General features: G+C 32.8%; 4 protein-coding genes and 1 non-coding gene across 5 annotated transcripts; 2 read left to right on the top strand and 3 right to left on the bottom strand.

Moving 5' to 3' along the window:
- Positions 1–2: 2 nt before the first annotated feature.
- On the bottom strand, positions 3–1,560 carry LOC139848318 (F-box protein At5g49610-like). Its single transcript, XM_071838051.1, has one exon. The coding sequence runs from the start codon at positions 1,465–1,467 to the stop codon at positions 130–132; it is 1,338 nt and encodes a 445-aa protein (XP_071694152.1). The 5' UTR covers positions 1,468–1,560; the 3' UTR covers positions 3–129.
- Positions 1,561–11,888: 10,328 nt separating this feature from the next.
- Positions 11,889–13,378, bottom strand: LOC139849640 (putative F-box protein At3g23970). Its single transcript, XM_071839274.1, has one exon. It carries the CDS (start codon positions 13,316–13,318, stop codon positions 11,999–12,001), a length of 1,320 nt encoding a protein of 439 aa, XP_071695375.1. The 5' UTR covers positions 13,319–13,378; the 3' UTR covers positions 11,889–11,998.
- A 110-nt stretch (positions 13,379–13,488) lies between these two features.
- Positions 13,489–13,561, top strand: TRNAR-CCU (transfer RNA arginine (anticodon CCU)). Its single transcript has one exon. It is a non-coding gene; the product is annotated as a tRNA-Arg (tRNA).
- A 334-nt stretch (positions 13,562–13,895) lies between these two features.
- Positions 13,896–14,860, top strand: LOC139848833 (probable carboxylesterase 6; the record flags this gene model as incomplete). The annotated part of the gene is made up of 1 exon (XM_071838523.1): positions 13,896–14,860. A coding segment is annotated over one exon (933 nt), but the record flags the coding sequence as incomplete, so codon positions are not given.
- On the bottom strand, positions 14,823–17,807 carry LOC139848125 (protein BUNDLE SHEATH DEFECTIVE 2, chloroplastic-like). The gene is made up of 5 exons (XM_071837856.1): positions 17,626–17,807; positions 17,477–17,547; positions 15,531–15,597; positions 15,154–15,250; positions 14,823–15,054 (listed from the first exon to the last, which is right to left on the bottom strand). The coding sequence occupies exons 1-5, from the start codon at positions 17,690–17,692 to the stop codon at positions 14,976–14,978; spliced, it is 381 nt and encodes a 126-aa protein (XP_071693957.1). The 5' UTR covers positions 17,693–17,807; the 3' UTR covers positions 14,823–14,975.
- Positions 17,808–18,241: the final 434 nt, after the last annotated feature.

Raw genomic sequence — 18,241 nt, 5'->3', positions numbered from 1 at the left:
AAGAAACGAATAAGCTAAAATAGACCATATATTTAATATCAATGGTATGATAAAGTCATAAAGGGTTAAAAACATATACTTGCATAAATAAGACAGCAGAAAGTAAACCGATACTGAACTTTTAATCAACTAGCTTGTATCATGCTGCTCAATGCGAGGAACTTCAGTAGGCCAAAAAGGAAGTACGAAGGGAAAGAACATAGGGCTCAAAGGAGTAATCATCTTAACATGTCGAATAAAACATGGTAACTTCAAAACCTTATCCCGCATATTATATTCCACAACTTTACTCAACGATCGACACCAGAAGTAAACAATATCCTGATTAAGTAGATGTGGAAACAGCAAACCCAAACAGTCCTTGTTAATATTTGGAACCGTAGACTCCATTTCATCCAAACGAACCTTATGCACCAACAACCATTCACCACCATTACCATTATCCTTAAGCTCCCACACTTTATAACTTGAATCATCCCAAGAAATATTAGCATACCTAAGCAACCCATTTGACTCCCCTAAAAAATGCTTACAAGCCCATACCGGCTTACGTATCTCATTCGGAAGCTCGACGGTTCTACATTCACCATTATAAGGATCATAAGTGAAAATACCACAAGTTGAAAGTGTATCCCAATGTAACAACCCATTACACACTACAGCGCTATGATGCCGATAATTCTTACAATAAAACAATTCGGGATTAAAACGAGAACTCGACATAAAATACTCTTCAGTCCATCTTCCCAACAGCGAACAAAATATGTCGAATTTCAAAGTCCCCGATAAATGCCTTTCTGATTCAGACTTGACTGCTTCAATTCTAACCACCTTAAAGCTGGTATCCCTTCCATCATCATAATCATGTTGCGGTTCACATATAAACCCGATAAAAACAGATTTAACATTACTAGGAGGCAAAGGTAACACAACATACTGTTTCGTTAACGGATTGCAAACGAAATAAACAACCGGACGACGTAAAGCCACACAGCATAACACTAATCCATTATTCGAAGCTAGGTATTGCAAACTGTGTTCTTCTAGCTCTTCATTATCATTATCACTATAATTATAATTATAAGAAATAAAAGATAAGTTAAAACGCGGAGACTCGAAAACAGGCGATTCAAATATCAAATCTATTTCCATAGCAGAAGGTTGGATCATGTTATCATAATTAGGTTTTGACTGATAATAAAGAGCAAAAGGATTATTGAAAGGGTAATGATTCTGATTATGGTGAATTTTGTAACAATTAATGAAATATGAAGATGAAATTAACGAGCGAAAGCGAGATGAAACGCACTTACATAAACTGGCTGGTTTTAATGGCAGACGAATTAGGATTTCGATTAAGAGCTCGTCGATGAGCTTATCGAATAGTGAAGATGATAAGCTTACGGATTTAACTAATTTTTGTTTACTAATTGAAGAATTGTTATACATAACGTTTGATTCCGTCATACTACCACCAGTCGCCACCGCCAGAAACCGCCGTTTCAACGGAATTAGATTGGGAGAGAAAATTGCAGGAACAATTTTGACAAAATTATCAGATTGAAATGAATTATGTGTCTGAAAAAAAGCCTCATATTAAAGATGCAGTATATATATATATATGCAATAATTGATTTTCATTTTCTACAAGCACCTGTAGCTCAGTGGATGGAACCTCTGTTTCCTAAAGAGAAAGTCCCTGGATCGACCCCTACCTCGCAAGATTTAATTGTATTTTACTTCAGTTTTTAGCTGGTGAAAAACAAATTAGTTAGAAAATTAGAACTTTATTGTTTATGTTATAATTCAGTAGGCTTATAACTACCAATCTAGATATTTTATTGTTTATGGTTATCATACATGTCTATTTATAGTATAAAATATTACTATGCAAGAAATATAATAATAATAAAATTAACATCCAATCTAGATATTTTATAACACAATCTAGATATTTTATAACACTCCCCCTTGGATGACAATTTTATTAGAGAATAACTAGTACTGCCTCGTTAAAAACCTTGCTAAAGAAAACTCATTGGGATAAAACTTTAGCTAAGGGAAAAAGAGTGCAGCATAGAGTTGACTCCCCCTCAAATAGGCAACGCCTGAGTTGTTACATCTTCTGAACATGTCTCATGCCAATATTATGAACGTGTGTTCTGAAAATAGCAGTTGGCAGTGCTTTGGTATAAAGATCAGCAGAGTTGTTGATTGAATGTATCTCATTTTAATCTGGTTGTCTTTTACGAGATCTTGAGTATATGAGAAGAATCTGAGGTTTTCATCTGAAACTGTATCATCTAAATCTTTTATGTACAAGTTTAGCCCTTGTGATTTGTCTACAGTCTCCTTCATGGTTTGCTCAAACCCTTGTTTCAATTCATATTCCTTTGTAGTCTTTTCTGAGCCTTACCAACATACCATTCTTTTCCATCAAACTTATGACCGTTAAGACCGTCTATGGCTTTGGTGCCTCGTCAGTATTTATATTTTGTTCAGTCACTTTTGATACTCTTCTTTCATTTGTATTATGCAAGCTGCATTATCTTCATATATAGTTGTTGGTGAAGATAGTTGTTAGTCTTTTATAGCGTTCTAGTCCACAAGAATCAATAATGATTTGTGTCATTGATCTCAACCAAACACATTTTCGAGTAGTTTCATATAATGCAATCACTTCGTCATGATTTGATGATGATGTTGCAACAAGTGTTTGTTTTAAGAACGCCATGATTTTGTGGTATCTCCATTTAGGAATACATATCGAGTTTGAGATTTATCTTTATGAGGATTTGATGAATGACCTGCATATATATAATCAACCAAATCTTGTTTTGAAACGTTATAATAAAATAATTTTAAATCAGCAGTTTCTCAAGGTATCAAACTATTTGTTTGATCCCATTCCAATGTCTTTTGGTAGGGACTGAGCTGAACCTTGTCAACAAATTAACTGCAAAAGAAATGTCAGATCTTGTATAATCTATAAGATACATAAGAACCTCAATTGCACTAAAATATAGAACTTCCGATCTGTTAAAATTTTCATGATCTTCGCAGGGATGAAATAGATCAGTGTCAATATTGAGTGATCTAACAACAATGAGTTTGTCTTTAAAAAAAAATGTTTTAAAATCTTTTCGGTATAAGTTGTTTGATGTACAAGTAAACCATTAGGCATATACTCAATTTGCAATCCAAGGTAATACTTGGTTTTTTCAAGATCTTTCATTTCAAAATAATTCTTTAGAAGTTGAATGATTTCATAGATCTCTTTATTTGTTCATATGATGTTAAGAACATTGACATAAACAACTACGATCTCATATCCGAACATTGTTTTTATAAAACATACGTGCAAAATAAGTTTATATTTATACCCTTTTTTTTTATCAAGTAGTCATTTAATCGGTTATACCACATACGTCCCGTTTGTATAAACCCACTTAGAAATCTTTGTGATTTAATGGAATATATTCCCTTGGGTTTTACATTAGATGCTTATGATACCTTAACCCTTTAGGTATATTCATATATATCACTATTAAGTGATCCATACAGATAAGTAGTAACAACATTCATGAGATGCATTTAAATAACTACCAGGTTGATTAAGTATCTAATAAGTAATTGTATCCATTACAGGAGGATAATTTTTCCTCCTAATTCATTTCTGGTCTTTGTGGGAAATATTGAGTTACAAGTCTAGTTTTGCCTTGTAACTTCATTTGCACATTTCTTTTCGGATAAAAATTCATTTGTATCCCATACGTTTCACATCTTTAAAAGTGATAACGATTGATCCGAAAACTTTTCTTTTATCTAGCGATTCTAATTCAGCTCTTATTGCTCCTTTCCATTGAGCTCAATCATGTCCATTTTGTATATTCAATGACAGATTTTAGTTCCAGATCATCATCTTTATTCATGATGTCATTGTAACATTATATGAAAATATCTCATAGAGATTTTAGTTTCATTTCGGTTCCATAATATTGCATAATTTATCGCAATTTCAGTATTTACATTTATCAATATCCTCTGCAGAAGGAATATTGATTTGTGGTTCTTCTTGAACACTTTCTCTTACCTCATTATCAGCTGATTTTCTTTTTCGAGGATTTTTATCTTCGGAACCAATTGATCTTCCACGTTTGATGCGTGGCAAAGACTCAACAGTGACATTATTGCCAGCTTTTGGAATTTCAGTTCGAGCTGGAGCATTTATCGCTGGTATATATGATTTAGTCACTTTTTTATATCTGTAAATGCATAAAGTAATTAATTTGCAAGTTCTTGCATATGCATTATTTTTGAACTTTCGTTTCACATTCTTTTGTGCGAGTTCAATATACCTTAATTGATGTTCACATCATGAAGCATCATTTTATTTTTTATTTTTATTTCTCCCCCTAATCTAGGGAACAATGTTTTATTAAAATGACAATCAGCAAAACGTGCTGTAAAAACATCACCCATCATGGGTTCAATATATCTTATGATTGAAGATGTTTTATATCCAAAATATATTATCATCTTTCTTTGAAGAACCATTTTATTGTGTTGTGGTGATACAATTGGAACATACACTGCACAACCAATGTTTTAAGGTAGAAAATATTTGGCTCTTGGCCAAAATCAAGTATTAAGTTAAAATATTTACGACTTCCACATGGTATAATGCGAATTAATGTCGCAGCATGTAAATTTACATGTCCACATATAAATATTGAGAGATTTGTACTCATTATCAATTGTCTAGTTATTAGCTGTAAGCGTTTATCTATTGATTCAGCTAAACCAATTTTGTGTATGCACATGAGCAACTGGATGTTCAACAACAATCCCTGTAGATATATAATGATCATTAAATGCTTGAGATGTTAACTCACCAGCATTATCAAGTCTCATCTTTTTAATGGTGTAATCAGAATAATGTGTTCTCAATTTAATAATTTGTGCAAGAAACTTTGCAAATGCCATATTACGGCTTGATAACATACAAATATGAGACCATCCGCTAGATGCGTCTATTAGAACCATGAAATATCAAAATGGTTCACATGATGGATGAATTGGTTCATATATCTTACCTTGAATTCTTTCAAGAAACATTTGTGATTCTTTTTCACAATATACTTTTCATTAATCACCATATGTGCTTTCCATTAATCACCATATGTGTTTTTTTTTTATTTTATAAATCACCATATGTGTTTTTTTTTTTATCATATATCCTTTTCACCATATACGCTTTTAATCATATGCGCTGTGTTTTTCACAATATGCGCTTTTAATCATATGCGATTTTCATCATATGCGTTGTGCTTTTCATCATATTCGCTTTTTATTATATGCGCTTATCATATGCGATGCGCTTTTTATCATATGCGCTTTTTTATGTGAATAGTAAATTAATTAATTTCGTTTTACTATTCATATGAATTAATTTAGATTTACTATTTTGTTAATTGAGTAATATATATATACATCATATACTTGTGACTCCGAATGCTCAAATGAATTTGACCATATAGTTATACGTTGTACCTTGCACATTAATTTTCAGTAGAAGCTTTAGATGCATATTATTTTCAGTAGAAGCTTTAGATGCACTTTTTTTTTTTTAATCACCAAATACCACAAACACTTTGTTTGCGTTTGTTCATAGTCATCAATGAAAACCATTTTCTTTAATTTTATTTTATACAATAAAATTAACGCATCATTATTCTTTTCAAAAACAATAATCTATTGTTATTGTTCACTTGTACCATGTTTAACAACAAAAATCAACAACCTCTGTCTTGTTTGTTGTGGCAACCAAAAACAACCTTTGCTTTTGTTACCGAGAATCCAAGACCAAAAAACAATTAATTTTTAATTAATCTTTTATCAAAACCATAAATGATTTTATTGATCTACGTTGATATGGCCATAAAGAATTGACGGCTGACCTACTTTTGTAAGTGTATTTCGGCTATCATCCCGAAAACGCACAACGACCTTTTTTTTTTTTTTTTTATGAACTATTTGTTTCATATCTAGCTTAGGCAATTATTGTGAACATTTGGTCCCTATAAGAGCATTTATTTTTTAGACTTTTAGTTGATTTGTACTTGTCACAATTAGGGATAGCACCCGCGGGTCGTGGATGCGGATCCATTGGATCCATCACCCGTACCCGCGGATTTTTTTTAAGAGACATCCAATTGAACCCTTGTTCGTTGAAACAATTTGACTATATTTTTACTCCCCATTATTAAACGGGCCATTTTGATGCACTCTTAAAAAAATAATTTGTTTTTTAAGTTTTATTATTCAACCTCCTTTTTTCAACGGTCACGTTTTTAACAAAACATTTGACAAGTTTGGAAAAAAGTTTTTTATTGATTATCATCAAAAGTTTTCTATTGTCACTCTACTGGATGGAATTATGGCATACAACCAAAATTGCAACCCAACACTACATAAGAACAAAAAGGTTGTTTTTAATTAACATATGTATATGTGTTAAACTCGGAATAATAATAACTTATTTTAGAAAATTAACATAAGACATGTTGAAACATTTTTGTCACATTTAGCTCATCAAGTCTAATACTTATCATTGATAGATTTTATCACGTCTAGGAGATGTTTACTTTTTTCTTGTATTAAGTCCTACTTTCATTTACCTTTGTTTGGAAAAAAGTTTTTTTTTTACTTTGCTTTCCCCCTTTCTGTAAAACTCATTTAAACACTTTCTTTATTTTTTTTTTTAAAAAAAACTTCCTTTTTTTTACGTTACCCGTAAATTATAAATATATAAAAAAAACTTTTTGTTTAAATTTTTTTTCTAGTTTTTAAAAGGCCACTTGACCAATTTTTTAATTCTTTCACAACACCTGATATCGTGATCGTGACCTTTCACCAAAGCAAGAGATATTCTTGATAAACTAAACACGGACTCGTGTTTGAAATTGTCGGCCACAAAAAAATCTATTTGATAAAAGTATATATATTTTTTTAGTTATAGAAGGAGACCACTTCATTTTCAATACTTCATTTTTGACAAAAAACTATTCCATTTTACCATCCCCTTTTTTTTCTTACTTTAACTTTTAAGATATATTTTTAATAAAAATACAAACTACTTTTTCTTATTTTAACTTTTAAGATTTACTTTTAATAAAAAATACAAACTACTTTTTGTATTTTAACTTTTAAGATTTACTTTTAATAAAAGTACAAACTACTTTTTCTTATTTTAACTTTTAAGATTTACTTTTAATAAAAATACAAACTATTTTTTTATTTTAACTTTTAAAATTATAAATTTAAGAATAAACATTAGTATGCATGAAATAAATAATGATTAATTGCATAAGTAATCATAAATGTTAGATAACATATAAAGACCCCGTCGTATTCGTATTGATCGGAATTAATCTCGACCCATGGTACCGTGTTGTCAAATGACGTGTTGCGTACATAAAGTACCGTGTTGTCAAATGACGTGTTGCGTACAATCATGAGGTCTTATTAACATAAATATAAATGTTAGTGAAGTTAATAAGAGTTATATTACAGAAAATATAATTCAGGTGGTATAACCGACCATATATAACTTAAATAACATAAATATAAATGTTAGTGAAGTTAGTAAAAGTTAGATTACAGAAATATAATTCAGGTGGTATAACCTACCATATATAACTTAAATAACATAAATATAAATGTTAGTGAAGTTAGTAAAAGTTAGATTACAGAAATATAATTCAGGTGGTATAACCGACCATATATAACTTAAATAACATAAATATAAATGTTAGTAGTCCAAAATTTGATATATTCGAGTCTGAAAATTATTAATAATTTCATACCTTGATTAGTGATTCGTGATCGTTTGAGATATCTTTTAATTACACTAAGCTTTTCGTGCTGATAACGTGTTATAATTCAGTAGGCTTATAACTACCTTTAATGGTTATAAGAACAAAGAGAGAAAAAAGAGAAGAAGGAGAGAAGAAATATTGATATTGATATTTCAAGAGAAATGGTGCACCTTAAATGGTTACCATACATGTCTATTTATAGTATAAAATATTACTATGCAAGAAATATAATAATAATAAAATTAACATCCAATCTAGATATTTTATAACACAATCTAGATATTTTATAACAGTTTATATTTTTTAAATCTTGAAAAAGAATAAATAAAAAGTTTACTGTTTGATGGAACCTTTGAAATTTTGTTGAACATATGTTCCATGTTTCAAATATAAAATAATCATTTTCTTTTTATTTTCTTGATTATAAAAAATATAATACAAAGAAACAGGACCAAAAAGAATTCAATCAAAATGATCAACCTACCTATAAACTCACCATCACCATTCTATCTAAATTAAAAAATTCCACCCATGAACACCACCACTAATAGCCATGGACACCACCATAATAGACTCCCCCGAATTCATCAAAGTCCTCTCTGATGGCTTAGTTGAACGTCATATATGTTGGAGATAATCGGTTAAGGAAATACAAAATAGTCTCACGTCGAAAACTGATAAAAAGAAATGTATGCAAATAAGTTTAGGGGAACCTCCCTCTATCACCAATTGATTTTAAAGTACTCTGGAACTCATGAACTTATATGGTGTACATGTTAGTGGACCTGAAACGATCTGGGAGGTATGTACTGCATTCTAAAGTTAATGATAACACAAAAGGGTAATATAGTCATTTCATTACATTTACAGTCTTCTACATTTAGATTTTATGTGTAGAATAAGGTTGTAAAAGTCACGAGTCGGTCATAACTTTAGATGGAAGAGTCAGACATTGACCAACGTTGACTTTTAGTAATAAATAAATTAAACACGCGCGCGCGCGCACACAAAATCTAATTTTTAAAAATATAAAATCTTTGACCTAATTTTGACTTTGACCGATTTTGACCGACTCAAACCCAACTCGGGATGTTTCAGCCCGGCTTTTTGACCAAACTTTTTAGCGTTGACCGACTTTTAAGGCGTTTTTGGGTGAGTCGGGACGGGCTAGTCCCCAAACGAGACTTTTACAACTGTGTGCAGAAAAAGAAATTGTGTAAGAATTAGAAAACAATTGAATGAAAGTAATTAAAGTGGTGTTTGAATGCAGTGGTTGAAGGGGGAGAAAAATGGAGTGTTGGGCAAAGACAATTGTTTTGTCTTGGTAGAGCATTGCTTAAAAAAAGCAGTATTCTTGTTCTTGATGAAGCGACATCATCCACTGATTCTGCTACTGATGGAATTTTACAAAAGATATTACTCAAGAATTTAAAGATAGAACTATCGTCACGATAGCCCACAAAATCCACACGGTTATTGATAGTGATCTCGTCTTAATGCTTAGTGATGGTAAGCTACATCACATACTTTTTCTTGACATTGACTTTTAAGGTCAAATGGGCTACTCATAAGCTTAACATTCTGACATGAAACTTTCAGCAGTTTCAAGAAAAACAACTGGCTAAACAACAACAACAACAACAATGCCCAATCCCGCGCCTGCGAGGTATGGGGGAGGTAAGGTGTAGACAATCCTTCCTCTACCCTAAACTAGAAGAGAAGTCGTTTCTGTTACCACGAGTCGAGAGAATTCTCCACCCACGGTAAAGGAAATTCATCCCCCTCTCTACTCCAGGGTAGAGAGATTGCTTCCGTGAGGACCTCCGGCTAAAAAAGACTTTTTTTTTTTTTTTAAATTTAAAACTAGAAAATAGAAATTAAAAAATAAATTAAAACATACAAAGATAAATAAAAAATAATAATAAAAATAATAATAATAATAATAATAATAATAATAAAATATAGGGGGGACGCCATGAAAATGGTAGAATCAGATTTTCATGGGGTTTAAAGCATGCCTAAGAATCAATTTAGGCTCTGAGCGGCAGTCAAGACGCCACTAAAACGACGCTTGTCGTTGCCTCAATAAATAGAGCCAAAAGACCTTGTGGACAGCAACTCGAGGGCATGCCGGGTGAAAGTTGTTGCGCAAGCAAAGAGCCAACCACCCTTAGCAAACCAAAAACCACTCATGCACCTTTACGGTAGACACCCCCGAAACCACCCAACTAAAAGGAACCAACCAAACTCTAGAGCAAGGGAAGTCGTCCTCAGCCATAATGGTCCCAAGATGCACCGAGCGATGCGAATCACTTGATCATACATACATGCATACATACGTACATACATACACACATACCTAAACCTACATACACACCAGACATACCTACGTATATACATGAGACATACCTACGTACAAGCATGAAACATACCTACGTACATACATACATGCATAAAGCCATACATACAACCATACATACATAGCATAAACACCAAGTCCTACATAAACCTATTAGCAAAACATACATACATGAGTGAATATACCACACCTGCAGACAAGTAAAAAAACAAGCATACATACATACCTACCTACAAATATACATACATAAAAAACAAACTCACATACAAAAACGTGTGTAACTGCATCACACCTTCATTACAAAACCTACATGCATGCATACATACATACAAACATACAAGAACCTACGTGCATAAGTACAAACAACCAAGCAAGCATGCATACATCCAAAACCAAAGATACCAAAAACATACTCATTTAATAATATTAGTAACAGTACATAAAACTAATAAAAACGATAGTAATAGTAGTACAAATAATAGTAATAATAATAGTTCATATAAATATTAATAGTAATAAATATTTGTAATACAAATACTAATACACTAATACTTAATAATAGTGATACAAAAAATAATAATAATAACAATAACAATACTAATAATTGTAATAGTAAGAATAATAACAGTAATAGCAGTAATAACAGTAATAACAATAACAATAACAATAACAATAATAATAATAAAAGTAGCCCTACTCAACTATTCTTATTCTAGCCCTCCACGCATCCCTATCAGAAGTCATGTCCTCGGTCAACGAAAGCTCCCTCATGTCGAGTCTTAGTCTATCCATCCACCTACGAGTAGGTCTACCCCTTCTCCTTACACCATCTACCGTGAGTGCCTCAACTCTCCTAACCGGGGCAATACGTGGTCGTCTCATCACATGCCCAAACCAACGAAGTCGTTCTTCTCTTAGCTTGTCGATGATGCTACTGACTCCAAGTTTTTCCCTAAACACACCATTTGGGATCATATCTAGCATGGTTTTACCACACGTCCACCTAAGCATCCTCATTTCTGCCACCTCCATCCTTCTCTCTTGGGCCTTCGTCATTGGCCAACATTCTGATCCGTACAACATGGCAGGTCTGATTGCCACCTTGAGGAATTTTCCTTTCAATTTGAGTGGTATCTTCTTGTCGCACAAGACCCCTTTCGCTGCTCTCCACTTCAACCAACCTACCTTAATACGATGAGTCACGTCCTCATCTATCCTCCCTGATTTGTGGAGGACCGAGCCTCATCTATCCTCCCTAAACCCTAAACAACTGGCTAAAATTTGGCTAAAATAGTTTAAATGGGTACTAACAATGTCAACTTCACAAGCGGATTTTCAAAAATTATGTTTTGAAAAGTGAAATGTTTAACTAATTTAAGGGTTGAACTGCCTGCAAATAATCAAAAAAACTGAATTCCTTACATGTAATTTATAAACAAGACAAGTAACGGAGTATGACTTGCCTGCAAGGCTATTGGAAAGAGAAAACTCATTCTCCTAAATGGTATATCTCAATTATTGAGCCAAAATTAAACATTCTCTTGTCATCAAACGCGTAGGAATGCGTTACTACCAAACGATAACAAAAAAAAAAAAAAAAAAAACCAAAAAAAAACAAAACAAAAAAAAAACAAAACAAATAAGCTAAAATAGAGCATATATTAAATCACAATGGTATGATAAGGTCATAAAGGTTTAAAAACTTATACTTGCGTAAATAAGCCAGCAGAAAGCAAACCGATACAGAAATTTTAATTAACTAGCTAAGGTCATGCTGCTCAAGGCGAGGAACTGCAGTAGGCCAAGAAGGAAGTACGAAGGGAAAGAACATAGGGTACAAAGGAGTAATCATCTTAACATGTCGAATAAAACATGGTAACTTCAAAACCTTAATCCGCATATTATATTCCAAAACTTTATTCGAGGATTCACACCAGAAGAAAACAATATCCTGATTTAGTGGATGTGGTAAAAGAAAATTTATACTATCATTGTTAATATTTGGAATCATAGACTCCATTTCATCGAAACGAACCTTGTGGACCAGCAACCACTCACCACCATTACCATTATCCTTAAGCTCCAACACTTGATAACTTGAATCAACCAAAGAAATATGAGCATACCTAAGCAAACTATTTGACTCCCCTAAGAAATGCTTAAAAGCCCATACCGGCCTACTTACCTCATCCGGAAGCCCAATGGTTCTACATTCACCATTATAAGGATCATAAATGAAAATACCACACGTTGAAAGTGTATCCCAATGTAACAACCCATTACACACTACAGCACTATGATGCCCATAAGCCTTACAATAAAACAATTCAGGATTAGAACTCGAACTAGAACTCGAGTTAAAATACTCTTCAGTCCATCTTCCCAACAGCGAACAAAATATTTCGAATTTCAATGTCCTCGATAAGTGCCCTTCTGATTCAGACCAAACTGCTTCAATTCTAACCACCTTAAAGCTGGTATCCCTTCTATCATCATAATCATGTCGTGGTTTACTTATAAACCCGATATAATCAGCTATAACATTACTAGGAGGCAAAGGCAACGCAACATACTGTTTCGTTAACGGATTGCAAACGAAATAAACAACAGGACGACTTAAAGCCACACAGCATAACAATAATCCGTTATTCGAAGCTAAGTATTGCAAACTATGTTGTTCTAAATCTTCATTATGAGCAATAAAAGATAAGTTAAAACACGGAGACTCGAAAATAGGGGATTCAAATATCAAATCGATTCCCATAGTAGAAGGTTGGATCATGTTATCATAATTAGGTTTTGACTGATAATAAAGAGCAAAAGGATTGTTGAACGGGTGATGATTCTGATTATGATGATTTTTGTAACATCTAATAAAATATGAAGTTGAAATTAAGGAGCGAAAGCGAGATGAAACGCACTTACATAAACTGGCTGGTTTTAATGGCAGACAAATTAGAATTTCGATTAATAGCTCGTCGGTGAGCTTATCGAAAAGTGAAGATAATAAGCTTACTGATTTAATTAATTGTTGTTTAGTAATTGAAGAATTTTTAAACATACCGTCTGATTCCGTCATACTACCACCAGTTGCCAACCCTAGAAACCGCCGTTTTCTCCGGAAATAGATTGGGGAGAGGAAATTGCAGAAAAGATTTTTGACAAAATTATCAGATTGAAATGAGTTATGTGTCTGAAAAAGGGACTCATATATTATAGGTTAGAAATAGATGATTTTATTAATCAAAAGCGCCTGTAGCTCAGTGGATAGAGCGTCTGTTTCCTAAGCAGAAAGTCGTAGGTTCGACCCCTACCTGGCGCGTTTTTATGACTTTTCATTTTTTGTTTATTTTATTTTTTTACTTTTTCTTTTTGTTTACTTTTTTTTGTCTGGTGAAATAAAAAATTTAGTTCGAAATTTAAGAGATTGAAGAAGAATAAATAAAAACTTTACTGTTTGATTGAATCTTTAAAATTCTGATGAACACATGTTACATGTTTCAAATATTAAAATAATCAGTTTCTTTTCATTTTCTTGATTATGACACAAAGAAATGGGACCAAAAAAGAATTCAATCAACATGATCAACCTACCTATAAACTCACCATCACCTTCTATATAAACTAAACATTCCACCCATGAACACCACCACTAAACCACCATGAACACCACCGTAATTGACTCATCCGAATTCATCAAAGTCCTCTCCGATGGCTCGGTTGAACGTCACATACCCACAAGCGCCCCAGCCTCACTCGATTTATACCAAGGTTACAAATGCAAAGATGTGACCATTGACTCGAAAAAACCAATAACCGCCCGAATGTTCATTCCTACCACCACCAACGCGGTCACATTACCCGTCTTGGTATACTTTCATGGTGGCGGTTTTTGCATTGGTTCTACAACATGGCTAGGTTACCACCATTTCCTAGGAGACCTTTCAGCCATTACCGAATCCATAGTTCTTTCGGTAGACTATCGTCTAGCCCCCGAATATAAATTACCTATTGCATACCAAGATTGTTACACTTCTCTCATTTGGTTAAGCCAACAAAAAAATACCGAACCTTGGCTCGATAACGCTGATCTTTCTAGGGTCTTTTTGTCGGGCGATAGTGCTGGAGGAAACATAGTTCATCACGTAACTATCACTGCGATTCGTGATAAACAATGTCCGGTCACAATCAAAGGAATATTGCCTATTCATCCTTACTTTGGTAGTGAAAAACGGACCGAGTTGGAAACTAAAGAAGGGTCGGTTGATGAAGTGAAGTCTAACGATATGTTTTGGCGGTTGAGTATTCCAGAGGGCTCGAACCGGGACTATTATGGTTGTAACCTTGAAAAAATGGAGGTGTTTGAAACCGAATGGAGCCGGTTTCCAAAAGTGATTGTTTTTGTGGCAGAGTTGGATTTTTTGAAAGAACGGGGAGTCATGTATGCTGAGTTTTTGAAGAAAAAAGGCGTAAATGTGAAGCTATATGAAACAATAGATGAAAAACATGTTTTTCATGTCTTTCGTCCTGATTGTGAGGCAGCTCGGTTGTTAGAGAAGAAAATGAAGGAGTTCATATATACTGTTTGAGGTCAACTTGTTACAGGATATGAATATGACTATGCCATAAATCTAGTTTCATTAGAATAATGAATAATGAATATGAAATAGTATTTGCCTATTTGGAATGAAAGTTATTTACATGTTTTATGTTATAATGAGAGTTTTTACATACATCTAATGATCGAATCCGCTTAAGAAACCACCTACAAAGCCAGCTCCATTGCAATTTCCACATAACATTTCTTTCTTTCCTCTGCAAGAAATAAGGATGAAACAAATTGCATAGATTTAGACTAACGCGAAAATGAATATAAACATATATGTTAAAACAGACGAACACAGCCATTATTACCCGCAAAGCCAGCATGAGGCCCCGGCTTTAAATTGTCCGTTAAAGAAATCTTCAGGGTTAACACCAACACCTTTGCATTGTGAACATTGAACTGCCCCTGAAAATCAGACTACGTCAATGAAAATCCATTTTATTAGGTCTAGTACTGCATTTTTGCTCCATACATTCAAAGGTTATGTGTCAAATGAAGGATCAGAAATGCATATAAGGCTTCAGATGCCATTGTAATTAGGTGTTTAAAATTTGGCATACTGATGCATATATTCATATTGCAATTAAGTGTTTGAATGTTTGAAACAATTACATGTAGGTTGATTTTAGTAAGATATAACAGCTTTTTTATTATTCAAAGTTTAAAAGGAGAAACAACAACTGACCATTGCCGTCACAATCGGTACATATGACACTCTTTGTTTTAGGCTTTGTTTCGTTGTCTCCAGTCGCCTGCATATATAGTTGCCATTGAGTAAACCAACAGGCACAAAATGAGTAGTTTTTTAAGCGTTAAAATAGATATTAATACAAATCGCACCCCCACTTTACTAACTTTTTTTTTTTTACTAATATTCAATTTTCACAAACTTAACCCCCTAACTTTTATTAAAATACAAATCAAACTCCCACTTTATATGTATATTTTTTTCAAATTTCACAAACTTAACCCCCTAACTTTTATTAAAATACAAATCGAACCCCCACTTTACTAACTTTTTTTTTATAAATAAAACCCGAATGCTAAAAGAAGCAACTTTCACAAAAGGAACAACCCTTCAATGTTAGATGTCGACTGAGTGCTTTTCAGAATTTTAGAATGAAAGATCATAATTCTAAGAGATAAATGTTATACATGTAACTGTTGATGTAGATATGCTGTGAGTTTTCAAAGTACTGATTGCTGATTCCCGGTAATTGGTATGGCAGTTCTCGTTACAATATGCGGATGAGTATATGATAGGGTTTCAATGAATAAATATAATGATTTGTCAAAGAGATTTAAGCCAAGAAGTAACCTGGCAATGAGTATTAGTTTGTTTAAAGTGTTGCTATACCTGGCAAACGGGTCAGGTTGGGTTAGTTTGGGTAACGGGTCAAAACGGTTTTGGGTCGAAATGGGTCATGGGTCAAACGGGTAAAAAATTTAAATGGGTCCAAACGGGTCAGGTTGGGTCGGTTTGGGTAACAGGTTAAAACGGGTAATGGGTCAAATAGGTCCAAACAGGTCATATAGTTTTACATTGTTTTTTTTTTTTTTTACATTTATTATATCGTTTTAGTTATTACTATTATTATTTATATTTATATTTATTATTAACATTTATTATATATATAAGAAAAAATATTAATATACATAAGAATTGATATAACCATTAATGCTTTCATATATGGTTGACGGATGAGCTCGACCCATTTCACCCATTTACATGACCCATGACCTGTCTCTATTTATTTTTATTGAACTTTAGGATTTGATACCCACTTGACCCGTTCTTTTATATTTTGTATACGAGCTAATAGGTTGTAGGAAAACTCATTGGACCTTTTTTTAAGTTTTGATTTACATTGTCGGGCATAATTTTTTTCATGATCCAATTGACCCGAAAGCTTGACCCATTTGACCCAAATTTGAGAGAATGGGTCTCAATTGCCAGGTATAAAAAATACCAAACTGCCGCTTAAACTCAAGCTTACAGCTTTCTTTAATTGGTTGTTTAGCACAATGGTACAATGTAGTTTAACTAGGCCAATGGCCCTTTGGTGTAGTCATCAGGTAAATTTAACTATCAGTTTACTAAAGCCAACTTAGTATTTAATTATTCACACCAGATGATTTCAAACCCATATAATTCTAGTCACAACCAGTCTCAAATATCCAAATCAAACTAATTCATATCCAAACACACCTTAAATTAAGCATAGCATAATATAGCATGCAGTAGCTACACTTCTTTTTGACTTTTGCATGTCAAACTTTTAACTGCAAGATTAAATGTAGTAATATGGATGGATTTCATCCCAAATTTCAACTCAGTGTTGACCCAAGTGCAATTGTGTTAGTATAATTTGATAAAGTTACCAACTTTTGACTTAAAATGGAAATCCCAGAACAAATATATAAATTAGAAACTCAACTACTTGAAGCTGGTTGAAATAAAGGGGATGAGATAGCCAATGGGGCTTTGCCTCATTGGTCACCATGTTAACATGGTGTTCGAGGAGACCAAGGGTTCGAGTCTCGGGGGGGGGGGGGATTTTCGTGAATTAACTCTAACCACTAACATTGCCTTTCAAAAAAAAAAAAAGGGGATGAGATAAGAAGATTGACCTTTGTTTTCAAAGAGTCAAACTTGACTATTCTATGAAGCCTGCGATTTCTTTGATTGGCAATAAAAATACCTATGAATGAAAAACCATGAACCGAGTCAAATCAAACTAAAATCTTGATATTTTATTTGTTAATAGATAAACAATTACCTGGAACGTTGTTGTGAAAAATACAAGGTATGGTTTGTGTGGATACAGAACATGGAGATAGACTCATTGTTAGTTTTGGTTGTTGCTTGGACCTTTTTGCCTTCGGATATTGCTACAGCCTACAGCTAGTCTATATCCCTCCCTCCCAAAATATCTCAAAATCAATACCAATTCTCAAATTTCCATTAAAAATTATAAATATTAATCTTATACAATACTTCGACACTTCGTATATTGTATATAATAGACAAAATTTCATTCCTCGTTCCTGAACTTTACATCAAATTTGACTCTATATCCTTTTTCTTTTTTTTGTGCATTCCTCGTCCCTAATGTATCAAAAACCTACATCCCTCGTCCTTCCGTCTACTTTCTGTCTATTTTTTCTATTAACACCTATCATGTGAGGGTATTTTTGTCTTTGTTAAAATCATCCTTTCATTAGTTATATTAATATTAATATTTATATATCTATTATATATTATATAATATACTTATTATTATTTTTATTATTATTATTATTATTATTATTATTATTATTATTATTATTATTATTATTATTATTATTATTATTATTATTATTATTATTATAAACTTAAAAGTTTTAAAACTTACA

This window comes from Rutidosis leptorrhynchoides, chromosome 5 (assembly GCF_046630445.1).
Source record: "Rutidosis leptorrhynchoides isolate AG116_Rl617_1_P2 chromosome 5, CSIRO_AGI_Rlap_v1, whole genome shotgun sequence".
Taxonomy (NCBI): domain Eukaryota; kingdom Viridiplantae; phylum Streptophyta; class Magnoliopsida; order Asterales; family Asteraceae; genus Rutidosis; species Rutidosis leptorrhynchoides.
This window is presented reverse-complemented; position numbering and strand designations above follow the sequence as displayed.

Excerpts from the sequence above, each read along its gene's own strand:
- LOC139848318 (XM_071838051.1), bottom strand. The coding sequence starts at position 1,467 with ATGACGGAATCAAACGTTATGTATAACAATTCTTCAATTAGTAAACAA.
- LOC139849640 (XM_071839274.1), bottom strand. The coding sequence starts at position 13,318 with ATGACGGAATCAGACGGTATGTTTAAAAATTCTTCAATTACTAAACAA.
- LOC139848125 (XM_071837856.1), bottom strand. The coding sequence starts at position 17,692 with ATGAGTCTATCTCCATGTTCTGTATCCACACAAACCATACCTTGTATT. Across the intron at positions 15,251-15,530 it reads TACCGATTGTGACGGCAATG|GGGCAGTTCAATGTTCACAA; the intron begins GTCAGTTGTTGT and ends TCTGATTTTCAG. Across the intron at positions 15,055-15,153 it reads GCCTCATGCTGGCTTTGCGG|AGGAAAGAAAGAAATGTTAT; the intron begins GTAATAATGGCT and ends TATTTCTTGCAG.